Here is a 14,309-nt window from a genome sequence, read left to right as displayed (position 1 = left end):
GGATAGCAATCACTTGAAATGTGTTTCATTTTGTGTGACTTTGCTAACAGTCTATAGTCCACTATACATGTTTGCTAATTCAGGACAGTGCTGTTGGATTTATTGAAGGTTGTCAAATGGTTAAGGAAAAAATAAAAATCTAGTACAAATTTAATGAATAGTTTTGACATTGTTTGCGTCATACATTTTAAAGTGACTTTATTTGAATAGTTGTAACAGTTGTAAGTGCATCCATCAACCTGAAGTGCCTCCAGAAAAATATTACCCGTCTTGCATGTTGTGGTACTGTTAAGAGTCTTAACTAAGATCTATGGTAGGTTTTTAAAGGAAGACTTTACCTGCAATATGACAATATGTTTATCATTTCCTCACCGTGTTTCATATTGTATCTGTGAAGAAAACCTTTTTCTCTTGCATTCTTGCAACGGAGAATCAAAAAACGCAGAAATTGGTGAAGTATATTCTGGGTCTCATTCGTCCAGTTGCTAAGTACTTCCCAAACACATGCATGTTACTCAGACATGCATTAGACAGTTTGTACTTTTGTGTTTTAAATAGTAATGTTTTAACAAAAATGCTTGTATTTTTGAAGCATTGAGCATACAACTGGATTTATGAGATTTGATTTATACCGCACAAGGCGTATGAGAGTATGTAAACAGTTTTTACATAGTTTTACTGTTGTTGAACATGGTCCCCATTGACTGCAATTCATCAAGAGTGTTCACATTTTGTGGATTCTTTGTTCAATGTGGAGGCATGCGAGAAAAACAAAGCTTTCTTAACGAATTCAAGTTAACACGCAGCAAGTAACTGATAAACAGATTGTTATTTTGCAAGGATTCCTTTAAAGTGCACCTGTCAGTTAACATTCAAGGGATTAAATATATGAATTACTGAGTAAAGTATCCAAATCTAATGCTGCAGATGCAAATTCAAGTGGCACGAAGAAAAAGCATATAACCAAACCACATAGTATAAAGTAGAGCAGCACAAACACCAAATTCAAAACAAAGCTGCTGTCAAAGGTATTTCTCAAAACAAAACCTTTTTTAAGATTTGTCAATGACCACATTGGGATTTTGTAGTAGGATTATATTTAGATGTTCAGTAATTCCACACTGTACAGTGGATGTACGCAGTGAAACTTGTATTGGAGTTGTATTTTCTCTGTTGGATGAAATGTCTGGTACCAAAAAAAAAAAAAAGGCTGTAAAAGTTAAGATTTTAACAGCAACTGCAAAGAATAAGCTTAATAGGCTGTTTATTGTTGACATTTAAACACTCATTTTATTTAATCAATTTCTGTTTAACTTTGACAGCCATTTATCTGAATTTATGCAGTTTGAGGTCTTTTATAAACTTTAGGATTTTTTTTTTAATTTTAGTTATGTATATATTTGATTTTATCATGGCTGTTGTGGAGCTTTTGATCATGTCACATAATATTTAGCTGCAGGAGGAATTGCCCAGTTGTCATAGAATTGTAGATGTTTCAATTCCTAATTTTTCTGATCACTTATAAGAATTTCTGTCAATTTCTTTCTGTTTGTGTGGTCTTAAAAGTTGACATCTACAATTGTGTGACAGCTATACTATCTAGGAAGGCCTAGTGATGTGATGGAAAGCTGCAGAACAGCCATTAAATGGACCTTTTGATAAGACTGTGGTGCCAGATGCAAAGACAGACCAGGAGGCACCACCCTCATGCACACCAGTGAGTAACGATGCTGTTCAATCAGCGTCTTGATATGCAGCACCTGCCGGGTGGATGGATTGTCTTGGAAGAGGAGAAGTGCTCACAAACACAATGGTCAAGTTTGCCACCAAAATTTAGGATATATGTATCCATCGAGTGCATTAAAAAGTCTTCCATCTTTTTAAAGCATTTAAACTTTAGTGCAGTGTTTCCGTTGTTAAATGCAGAGCCCTTCAAGAATTTTCTTTGTTTTTGGATTCTCCGTTCAAGTTTTCTTCACGAATTCATCATAACATGGGGTGAGTAACTGATATACCGATGATCACCTTTCCAAGTCGACTTTTTTTTTTAATACAGAAAAAAAAACCTTTTTGGGTTGTTTCTTAATGGTTTACCTTATTTATTTTCACGTAATGTTTTTGGAATTTAATATGAGTTTCTTGCTAACTTTTGGGCCACACTTGTTTAGTTCCCCAGTGTGTGTTTATTAAAAGCAAAGTTACAGTTTGAACATGAAATATCTTGTCTTTGTACTGTTTGAGTTAAAATATGTCACTATATGTATTTGTTTTAGACAATGCCCCTGCATTTTTGGAATATATATATATATATATATATATGTATAGTTTAAATGTATAGTTTAAGATACACCTTGTAGCCTGTCTGTGCATCTGGCACCAATTCACCAATTTAGCTAAAACCCCTAAATGACTGTGATTCCAAGGTGTATGAAAATATGTCATTTAAATGCAATAGTTGATTTAAGCATATTGTGGCAGTGTGTATGTTAACTCCTCATCTCAACACGTTTAGCAGAAATTATTTCTAAGTGACCAGAAAAAAGAAAAAAAAAACACCACAAATTGTGTCAGCAAATACCTCACAGCAAGTTTTATTTATACATCCAAAAACAAAAGATCAAATTTCTCACACTATATACAGATATTACATACAGTGTTTGTACACATATTACATAATTTGTACACAAGAAAAATATACATAAAAATGTAAACCTTTGTATACAAAAAATACCTTAGACAAATTAAACAAGGACCGATAACAAAAGGTGACTAGATTAGCTCATCCTATCTTTAAAAACAGTAATACAGTACATTCAATGAGTATAGGAATTTGTCAGCCATCTCTGAATTCAAGCAGTTAAATGTGCCTACAGTACGAGCCCTGTTAATTTTGTTCTACGTGGTTTTTGGGAGAGTAAACTGGTGCCGTGACTAATCTCATGCTATGTGGATACAGCAGTAATGCCTTGCAAACATTTTCATCCAACTTTTTTTGTTGTTTTTAAACTTTTCGGGGCACTGTGTTTATCACTATTATAGTTACAACACTGCAGTCACTGAGAAGCCCAGTTGTCTCTGGTGGAGCTACGGGTTTACACTTCATTTTGTGTTTTCTCTTTGGAAGGGAGAGACAGAACTGGGCCTTCTCACAGCTGGAAATGGGAGAGGGGGGTTCTGGTGCAGGCTCAGAGCTGGTAATGATGGCAGCTGTTCACTTAATGAGCGTCCAAGCAAATATAAAAAAAAAAAAAAAAAAAAAAAAAAAAAAAAAAAGGCAAGACAGACACGGGACATGTGAAACACCACCGGCCTCATCCACTCCTGTGCAAATCTATGTTGAAAAACAACATACTGTAATCTGTTTTTCTCCACATAATGAAATGAAATGAAATGGCGATGCATATATTCCTATGTTCATATACCACCAAGAATCAAGCCAGTGACCATAATCTAGTATTATTATAACGCTCTCACACAAAAGTTTGCCGCCCCATGCAAATCTCAAGACTTCTTCCTGGAGTTTAATAGCTATCAAAAATACTCTCCATCATATTTAAAAAATTGACGGCATACAAACATTGATCCCTTTGACTTACAATCATTTTGATAGCCATTAAAAAACAAGAGACTCATTCTACAAGACACAGGTTCCACTGAATACATTGCAAATAACAATTTCAATCCATTGCTACTCAATAATTCACCAACAAACCCCAAGATAGAGACTCGCTACTCTATATACCTAATACTCAACAATGTCTGACAATCTGTCAAATGTCTAATAATATCTATCAAAAGCCATGGTTGTACTGCTGTATGAGTCGGTCACAGACAGGAGGAGCTCTCGTGTGTTTCTCGTTTTCTCTAAATTAAAAATCAGACCCCAGGTGTGCAGCTTAAAATGACTTTATAAGTGAGTTTTAGAGTAAAACAGACACTGATCATTAAAATGAGTATACATTTAAATTACCACCTAAGCTCTCTCTGGGTAGCAGGGCTGGGTATCATTGAAAAAGTAAATTACCAGTACCGAGAGTACGTCTTTCAACACCCATAATGTGAACAGAGCGGCGTGTAGTTTAGCCAAACATTTGAACGTTTTTATGGCATTTCGTCAAGCACAATGCAGTCAACTCCCCACGTAACAGACTATTTAGGTTTTAGCTGTTGCTGCGGGAGTGTGAGCTCTGTAACCAGGGACTGTAATGTGAGTCTGCCTGGCTGCACACACACAGTAACATGACCACTTGTTAGCATCACAGGGCTAACGAGACATCTGTAAAATCAGTGGATACTTTTTTTTTTAAGTACCTACAAACCCCCTAGAAAATGAATTTATGAACACACCCTCCGGTCCCCCTTCTTAAAAAGAGGGACCAACACCCCGGTCTGCCAGTCCAGAGGCACTGCCCCCGATGTCCACGCAATGTTGCAGAGTCGTGTCAGCACTGTTAGTCCGAACCTCATTTCTTCAAAAGTCCATTAATGCTAAAAATAACCACTTATTGCACCAAAGTCCCTTTCTCCGAAAATACAAGCACCCTGCAGTTAGACAACCCAATCACAACAGAAAATGTTAGCATTGTACATTTCTGTTAACCACAAATACATTATTTTGTAGCAGAAATAATGCTGTAGTGAATGTTTGGTTGAATTTAGGCACAAAAAACCACTTGGGTTAAAAGGTTACGTTTCCGCTTAAAACAATGTGCAATGTGTATTTTCAGAGGAACAGGACTTTTGAGCAATGGGATTTGTTTTTGTGACAACGGGCTGTTGAAGAAATGACATTTCAGTCCAATGCGACATTTTTCAGACGTTTGGGACTTCGAAATTTTGGCCGGTCGGAACAATGTCATGGTAATCTGGGATTAAACACCAGGCGCGAAAATGAATGCAGGAATCGTTTTATTGGAGACATTTCAATACTATTCGGTACTGGATTGTTTCAGTCCTTAAAGGTATCGCGCACTGATACCCAGCCCTACTTGGTAGTCTGTCCATGACGTCTGATAGTGGGTTTCCTTGTTGTCCTGACACTGATTCTGCCTGACATATAAGTCACTTGTGACCATTGTGTATGTGGACCAGAGAGCACCTTTGAGAGTAGACACTTAAAGTCCCTGGATTACGCCATCATCGCCCCAACCATTAACACTGAAACTCATTTATTAGCCTTAAAAATCCACTCAGTGTGACCCCAGAGAAGAAGTTAGGCTGACCTGATCACTGATCTCTATAGTTCTGCGTGAAACTGCTGTAACATAAAAAATAAAAAGTTTACAACAGTTTATAGAGGCCAAAATATATTCCTGATCCAGCCTGGATTCAACAAGTGAAGCTACATGTAATGAGACCAATAAAATACCTTACAATGCTAGAGTTAGGTTAATGTGTTTATTGCTTTAAGAAACTATATTTACCTTCAAGTGTCTACTAGGCCACTCAGAGTCCCACAACCAATGGTGAGGTCAGAGATTTTGACGTCTGAGCAAACCGATAAATGAGCACATATACAGTATACACAATATAAAAACAGCTGTTTAAAAGTATTTTGGTAAATTTTATATGACTGTGAAATCTGACTCGGTAAGATTCTATATCATGATAACAGTTAAATAGCTTTGAAACATAATGGGTCACAAATATCACAACCTGTACTCTTTGTTTTTCAGAGGGTGACAGAAGCAGTGTATGAAACAGGTGGGAAATTAAAAAAAAATTGCAATGGCTATCTGAGCAAGGCAGGGTACAGTTGATCATTTAAAGACAGGACTTAAACTGGCAAAGCAAACAAACCGACCACTGATTGAGGCTTCTACGTCAATGAGTTCTGAGCACTGTGACAGATTAATCTCTGCGAAGGTCCGTCCGCCAATTTTCACCCGTTTATTTCATCACAAAATCCGACTGTTACCCCCTGCTGACGAAACCACAAGGCATCAAACAAGTGGACTCACACTGACTTAGAATCCCAGAGACCGCCTGGCTACAGAATAAAAACGAAAATAGAAACTACTGAGGAAAATCTGAGGCTGTGCAAATTCATTATCAAATAGTGCACTATTACCACATTGCACACATGTAGCAGATGAAGAGGGATCATCAATCAGGAGCCAGCCGGCTGGTTTGTAAGTGACTGTGAGTCCACTGACCGTCATGCAGCCGCTGCAGGCCGACTGCTCTCATTTACTTTGCGTGAAGGGTGGTGTGGCGCTGTTGGCACTTGCAGCGGTGGCACTAACTATGGAAAAGCCAGCGGGGGGTGCTGTGGAGCTGTGGCTAGGCTGCACGTCTTTCGGGATGCCACTATGGGAGGCCAATTGATGGCCAAAGGCCGCACTGAACTGTGGGAGCTGTTGTTTGGGCTGTGTGGAGGTCAGAAGATCATGTGAGGAGGATGGGAGGGAGGACGAGGGGGCGGAGGAAGTCGTTAAACCTGTCAAGCCACTTTGGGGCATCGCTGAGAGCGCAGCCATAGGCTGCAGCGTCACAGAGTGGGTGGTGGCTGGCGGCGTGGACAGAGACGTTGATATGAGATGACTTTCTGATCCTATGAGATTGCCAAACTGCGTCGGGTCCGTGAGGGGGAGGGGGATATTGTTCCATGATGAGCGCGGGGGTCCTGGTGCCCCGCTGAGAGGGACCTCCAGCAGCAGAGGAGTGTCTGTCTGGAAGGAGCTGGCGTGGGGAGAGGATATGTGGTCGCTGTACGGGGATGGCACATGCTCACTGCTGTAGTGGCTGCCTTGAGGAGATGACGTGGGTGCATCCGACTTGGCCATGACGTGGGACGTGTGTGTCCGGGAAAACGTTCGCTCTGTTATGGAGGTCTGAGTGAGCAGGGAGGTGGTGGCCGGGGCTACTGTGGAGGAAGATGAGGTCAGGTTAGAGCACGATGTCTGGGGCTGGTTCGCAGGTTGAGATGGCGGTGAGGGGGGAAAGTGACTCCCCGTGGACTGCAGTAGATTGTCCTCCAGCTCGAGGCTGGTGAAGTTCTCTGTGGGGATGCGGCTGTTGAGCAGGTCCCCCATACCCCCCGGCTGGACCGGACCAGGGAACACAGTCATGGCTCTGTGGTCCACTCCTTCAGACGGGGCCAGGTCGCCCATGGAGGTCAGGCACACCAAAGAGTCTGGGTAGGAGCCCATCGCCTGTAGCGCACGCACCAGCTCCTCAGCCTCCTCCGTGGTGGGCAACAAATCCCCGTTCTTACCTACAAATACACACAGATTTATCATTATAAGCCCTTATTACACAGAGATCACACTTTAGGGCCACTACAAAGTCCCTTCTTTATGTCTAATTTGCAATTTTACACAGAGCCAAACAACGACGGCATCATTTCTGTCCAGTGTCTGTCCGGCGAATGATCTCATCCTCTGCTCAGAGGATGTTTTCCCTAATTTGCGGACATTATGGCCGCTATACTTTACCCGTCCTGCCGGCTGTGCTGTTTATACAGACACCATTCCTGCCTTGATCAGACAGTGTAAAAGTAGCTATAGAATCACAGACAAGGGGAAGTTTGTTAGCTCATAAAATAATACACAAAAAGAGTGACCTTTAATACAACCTTCAAACAAGTCAAAATCCTGCAGGTCATCAGGTAGTCTGGGTAACACATCGATAAAATCCTCCTGGTTTAGCTCCAGGTCATTTGGAATGTCTGCCATTTCATTGGTGATGTCGTCAGGAAGCTCCTCTGTGCTCAGGTCTGGAGTCGAAGGGCTCCTGCCACAAAGACGAGATAACAGAGCTTAGTGAAGAAATGCTACAGCTGAGTAGGAGCTGTTCAAACACGTGCAACATGAGAGCCTGCGAATAAGGGAATTTCCTGACCAGTGTTCCAGCAGCTAAAGGCGAGGTAGATTTAAGACTTTTTAAGATTTCCCATCAAAAGTTTAAGACCAACTTTCTTATAACCAAAATTGGAGATGGACAATTTTATTTTGCCCAAATGTTTAAATTATTTAACAAAAAAAAAAAGATGTTCCAAATTACTTTGAGATTTTACAATGCAACACCAAAAAAATTCCCAAAACCCTGGTTCATAAAATCCTACTTCCCATGTCTAAGCATTTATAAGGCTTTGAAGAGATTAATTTAAGTCAGTTTAATACCAATTAAGACCTTATTTTTAAATTAATGAATTCAGTGCCTTTTGAGACTTCTTAAGGATCTGCAGGAACCTTGCCTGATACTTGATCCCTCACACTACATTTCTAAGTCAACAGTGCAGAGACCTGATGCTGGCCTGTGAGGGTATCGCTAGGCTTGTAGAAGGCATTCCCAGGTTCCCCTGTGGTAACGCTGGAGGGATGGGTTTCTGAGGCCTCCTTGGGCCTCTCCTCCTCTTTTTCTTGTGTTTTTTGGTGAGCGCCGGTGGTTTGGTCTTTTTACGTGGCTTTCGTTGTTGCTGCTGCTGGTGCTGCACTCGTCGGTTACCATCCCCTCGCAGGAAGTTATCCTGTGTGTTTTGTATGGGAGAGCACTGACTCATCAGAACATTAGCCCATATGAAATCAAATGAAGCAGTCACAAACAATGAAAAGGACATTAAAGAGAAGGTTTGGGATTTTTTTGAAATAGCTTACATGCTTCCTTGCCAAGTTATATGAGGAAAGTGACATCTCTTACATGTCTGTATGCATAATATGAAGCTATTGCCAGCAACCAGGTAGCTTAGCTTAGCTTAGCACAAAGACTAAAAACAAGGGTAAATAGCAAGCCTGACTCTGTCCACATGCAGCAGGTTATATCTCCTTTGTTGATCCACTTAAAAAGAAATCCCCACTTAAAATGGGTTATGTTGATGGACTGTTTTTGTTCAGGATCAGTAATTTCTCTGCTGGTTGTCGGGCAACTGGATACAAGCCACAACTTGTTAGTGAGCTTTACAGGTGCTGGTTGGTGGATACTGTTACTTTTGGACAGAGCCAGGCTAGCTGTTTCCCCTTGTTTCCAGTCTTTGTGCCTACTATTTTCAAAATGTTGAAAGTGTCCTTTGAATATTGAACTCACCATTTTTTTGGCATGCTCTTCACAGAGTGGTGTCTGGTGCGTAATATCAAACACGGGGATGGAGCACTGCTGACCATCTGCAAATTTGGCTGTGCAACTTGCAAAGAGCTGCTGGGAACGATTCAACAGAATGTCTGCAGAGAACAATGAAGGAAATAACACAACGCACCAGACAGAGTGCATTTGATCATGGTAAGCTATCATTACAGGATACTGTACATCACAGTATGTGATTTAAAAAAAAAAACCCAACATATTTGCAAATTAGAAAACAGATTTAAAGCCATTCTTCTGTACTTGTAGCGACCAGCTTCACAATCAGTGATGTGGTGGAAAGGATACGCTGAAAGCAGTGTCGAGTGAAGGGCAGAGCCCTGTTGTTGCAGGCCTGGCCCTTTGTGCTGCCAGTGCAGGTCCCCGTATCTGTGTTCTGCTGCCTGGCTGGAGCCTCGCTGTAGAGACACACAGACACAGGACTGACCAAACAGCAATAACACTGACACACACCACATTTGTTGTTTTTTGTGAAATAAAATAATTATAAAATGCCATTTGAAATGAAATTTAAAACCAACTTTATGATAACCAACACTGAAGGAAAAAAAACATGAACCATCATTATTGACTAATGGTTAGGGGAAATTTTGCCTAAATGTTTTTGTAACATAAAGCATGACTTTTTTGTCCCAAAATCCCACTTCAAATGTCTTAAGAGTTTTTAAGACTTTTGAAAGACTGATTTAAGACATTTTCATAACAACAATTAAAGCCTTGTCTTTAGATTAAGTCATTCAATGCCTTTAAAGACTTTTCTATATATCTGCAGGGAACCCTGTTTATTAGTGTTAGTCCTGAGAACTAAGAAAAACTGACCAATATGACACTTGTGAGATTACCTTGAAGAGCTTCGAGAGGCACCGCGTAACTCCTGGATGAGCTGCCCTGCACAATCGGGGTTGTTGCTGGCAGCGTGCAGCAAGGCTTTGCGGAAGGCATAGCGGTATCTCTTTTGGCGGATACTCGCCCTCTCCTGCCTGCACATGTGCTTGTATTTCTCCTGGAGGTACGAGCAAAGCCGAAGTAGCCGTGTTCTCCGTGAGGAACCGCTGTCATCTTCCAACCTATTTAGAAAACAATCAATGGCAGTCATGACGAAAGGCGTCATCCTGTCAAAGTTTTATACTGTGGGGTTAAGTTTTTTGGATACTGACCCATTCTGTGGTCTCCAAGAGCTCTGGAAAGGAACAAATGTCTCTGGCTCCTCCTCTTCATCATCCGCACTATCTTCTGACCAGTCCAGTCCTGGAAGAGAACTTGTTAGAGCAGTTCATCTATCTCAGCAAATCTCAACTACTATCCTATCGTAAGCAATCCCTAAATACTGCACATGAATTTGTAAGTAAGGTAAATGTATTTAAATGAAGCACCTAGATGAGGAAAGAGGTCTCCGTGCTCCTGGTGTCTCTTGGCACAGAGCTGCACCAGATGTTGCAACCTGGCCAGGCAGCTGGCAGAAGGTGAGAAGGCAGCGGGACGCATGACAACCATGTGCCGCTGATTGTTACTGCCACTGTCCTTGCAACTGACAGGCAAGTGAGAAGCAGTGAAAGGCATTTTCCTGCTGAGTGATGGCCCAGAAGGTTGCACTGGACTGGGTGCTGCATTAGGAGGCATCCCTGGAGGCAGAAAGTTGACCGTCTGAGGTGGTGGTGGATTGCATAATAAACCCTGCTGCTGTCCTGGGAAGATGAAAGAAGTCACGCTGGAGTGCTGGGGCGGCTGGAGGAGACCTGACTGCTGCCGTGGGAGATGGGTGTTGAGCGGCGAAGAGGGATGGACACGGGGGGCAGGGGAGGGACTAAAGTGCTCAGGGGGTGGCTGGAAGAGGTCCGTGTCATGGCAGAGTTTCTGGTTGAGCACCAGCCGACTCTGTAGTTTCTTCTTGATGGCGCTGCCCTTCCGAGGCACACCCACCTCCTCCCCATCTGTGTCGTCCTCATAAAAGGCAAAAGGGTCTAGTAGTTCCCCATCGGGGAGGGGTAACAGGCGTGTACAGGGAGGAGATGGCGGAAGTTCATCTAGACCATTGGGAGCTTTTAGAGCTAGAGAGGGCACAGTTATGTTGAGAGCCACTGACTCCAGGTGAGCCCGTGAGCGCATTTCCTCCAAAGCGTCATGTTTCTTTTTCCGTTCCTTCTTGGGGATAAAGCCCAGAACCTGCAGGTGGCTGTTACAGTATCTAAAAAACAAGAACACATCCTCAGCATACTGTGCACTGCATTATGTTTTCTGCACAGCATAGCGAAATATGCTACACATGCACATAGTCATACACACCTGCGGTCCTCAGACTTGGGGATAGGGTTGGTACAGCGCTGGCTGTTGTACTTGGCCACATATTCACATTGCTTGAAGGGGGCCGTCTTATCCTCCAGAACGTGCCGGATACAGAAAGCATAGCCGTTTAGCCTGCGCTGTTTGCAGAGCTTTGGGCTGTACGAGCACAAGGGCTTATTGTCCACCTCTGAGAAGTGTATGTGTTTGCCTTCATACATCACGTGACTCTTGTTCTTGACAACATCAGCTGACGGGATAAAATCAGGGGAAACCAAGAGTTACATCACTAACACTTCATACTGAGGAGGTAACCATGCATGCACATGAGGCAGGGAAATAGTCACTGCTATGACAGGTGACTGTTTACCTGGCTATTAGCTAATGTAGGTATTTGGAGAAAATCAATATTCAGAAAGCCTATATGCAATATATTTTGGTGTCATGTTAAAAAGTAAATGACATTCCAAGATTGAATTCATGATTGCTTTTTTGTTAAACTACTATTTGGCTGTACATTTTGAAAAATGTTAATACTTAGGGACTGTTCATTACTAGAAACGGTGTGGAGATATGTCAAATACTTTTTTAAGCACTGCGGAAGGACTTGTGATTTTTTTATTTCGGCTTAGGGGAGGGATACACAACTTTAAATGGCTGTATTTTGTATTTATTGTAAATACCCACTGAGCCTCAAATCCAGGTGGTAGGTTTAAAAAAACATGCTTTATTTAAGAATCACCAAAATTTAACCAACTATCATAGCCAGAAATTGTTGGATCTTCAAATTTCTACGATGCTTAAACACAATGTGCATACTATAGACTTCTCTTAAAAATCACTTGATTCTATGTCTTATTTAAAGTAGTTCTAAAAATAAACAGTGCACAAACCAGATCCTGTGAAAAACATTACATTTGGTGCCACTGCATGCATAGCAAAAGTGAAAATCCGAGGCTTTTTTACCTATGGCAAATAATATGTTTATTTGTGATGGTGGGAGGGTAATGCATTTTCCCCTGGTCAATAATCGAGGCTCAAAGAAAAAAATATTTGTAGCTTTTAGGAAGGTCAACATTAAAAAAAAAAAAAAAAAAAACAAGTCAGACCACAGCTACCCCGCTACTCTGATGATTAAAGTGCAGTCCCTTATTTGAGAAAAATTTAGTCAAGACTAAATGTGCTTTTAACTGGCTGCTTTTACACCTTATCATTTTGAAAATATCTCTTTGTGAAAAGGGTGGAAAACAGAATAGCTATTTTTATAAAACAGTTCATTCAACCACCTGTCAAACTTGCACATACAATATGATATGATGGTGGTAAAACAGTATATTGCATGACAGCGGTTGGCATGACAAAGTTAAAAGCTAGAAAACAGTCACTCGCCAGTGTGTAGGCATCATTTCAAAACTAGCTGTACACTTAAATAACCCCCCCAAAAAGGCCACCGTTCCCAGCTGCAAAAGAAACGCGAACGTTTTTTAATGTGACGCTTCATAGTAAACAAACACATAACCGGGTGCTCAGGGAAACGTTATATCATAATACACTGTAACGATATTTGTAGCGTTAGCTGCCCAGCTTCAGTAGTAGCTTAGCCGCTACATTTAACTTTAATCGTGTATTTTAAAAATATTTTTTAAAGCGCTACGGTACTGACAACAAAGGTATATATTGGAAGCACAGGGGCGGTTTGGATAAGAGTCATTTACAGGAGCCAGAGTAAACATTAACAACTTTAGATGTGGAGAACCGGACAGGCAGCAAACGGTAACTAACTAGCGTAACTACCGTTGGAGCCCGAGGAGCTAGCCTGCCAACATTAGCTTGGAGCCGATGGACAGACATGAAACTTTACGATGTAAAAGTATAAACGCATGTTCATGTAACAACCTAAAGTGCCCTGGTCCAGAATACAAAAATATATCCATGCTCAAGCAGAAATACATTTTATCAAATTAAAGCAGTCACGGAAAGTCCAATTTGCTAGTTAGCCAACTAGCTATCGAAAGCTAAAAACACAAATTGGTAGGCGGTAGCTAACCAGGAAACGGAAACATCAGCAAATGGCAACACTGTAAAATGCCTATTTTCAGATAAGTTTCAATAAGGAATAAGAGAGCGTAATCACACTTCACAGGGAATAACTGGGCCCAACCGTGGGGTTTATGTGTGTTAAAACGCGATACATTTAGAGCCAAATATTTTCAAACAAAGGGTCTACATACGAGGCTTAAGGCCTATCCCCGAAGGCCTCCGTTAATAATCGATATGAATTATAGCCACTTTCGTTACATAATGTGACAATAGCAGGCCACGGGATTTGAGACTATCAACATTGCACAATTCCCCATACCTACTTAGGCGACTGAGTCAATTGGTAAGTTCACAAGTTATAAAATAAATGAGTCATCAATAGGAGGCCTATTAGCCCGGATAGCACAGCGGCCTCTAGTCGAATGTCTGGCTGCTGGAAGCCTGTGCAAAACGGTACACTCAGAAATCGACACCGAGGCTGTATACGATTTCGCTTACCTTGAATTGGTATGGGCTGTGTAAGGTATTCGCTCCAGATAGACGGCCGAAATGTCTATTAGAATCGGCTAGGCTATTTGTGCATCGATATTCGAGACAGGATAATACCAGTGATCTTCATCGAGCTCGGTATATCTTGATATAAGGATGCATTTAAATATAGGCTATCCAGAGCAAATTACAAGCAGTAGGCAGGCTGAGGATTTTTGTTGGATCCACAGCAGACTCCTCACAGCACCACTACAGGCACTGCGGGGACATGACAACAATCCGTTCAACAACAACAACCTCTCCTACCATATTGGAAATTCAACTTTGTTAAAAGCCCCTACAGTGAGAATTGTCATGTTAATCTCTTTATGACCGAAATCGCAGTTTGTGTGAATGTCAGTGCCGTTTGCATTTTTCACATT

The 14,309-nt window shown here is 41.5% G+C and overlaps 1 protein-coding gene across 1 annotated transcript; it reads right to left on the bottom strand.

Annotated features, from left to right (window-relative positions):
- Positions 1–2,575: 2,575 nt before the first annotated feature.
- Positions 2,576–14,162, bottom strand: LOC121948854 (INO80 complex subunit D). The gene is made up of 10 exons (XM_042494361.1): positions 13,897–14,162; positions 11,362–11,608; positions 10,452–11,263; positions 10,236–10,326; positions 9,921–10,145; positions 9,367–9,476; positions 9,025–9,158; positions 8,247–8,470; positions 7,577–7,734; positions 2,576–7,216 (listed from the first exon to the last, which is right to left on the bottom strand). The coding sequence occupies exons 2-10, from the start codon at positions 11,577–11,579 to the stop codon at positions 6,186–6,188; spliced, it is 3,003 nt and encodes a 1,000-aa protein (XP_042350295.1). The 5' UTR covers positions 11,580–11,608; positions 13,897–14,162; the 3' UTR covers positions 2,576–6,185.
- Positions 14,163–14,309: the final 147 nt, after the last annotated feature.

This window comes from Plectropomus leopardus, chromosome 10 (assembly GCF_008729295.1).
Source record: "Plectropomus leopardus isolate mb chromosome 10, YSFRI_Pleo_2.0, whole genome shotgun sequence".
Taxonomy (NCBI): domain Eukaryota; kingdom Metazoa; phylum Chordata; class Actinopteri; order Perciformes; family Serranidae; genus Plectropomus; species Plectropomus leopardus.
The sequence above is the reverse complement of the archived record's forward strand: the minus strand, read 5'-3'. Positions and strand labels throughout refer to the sequence as shown.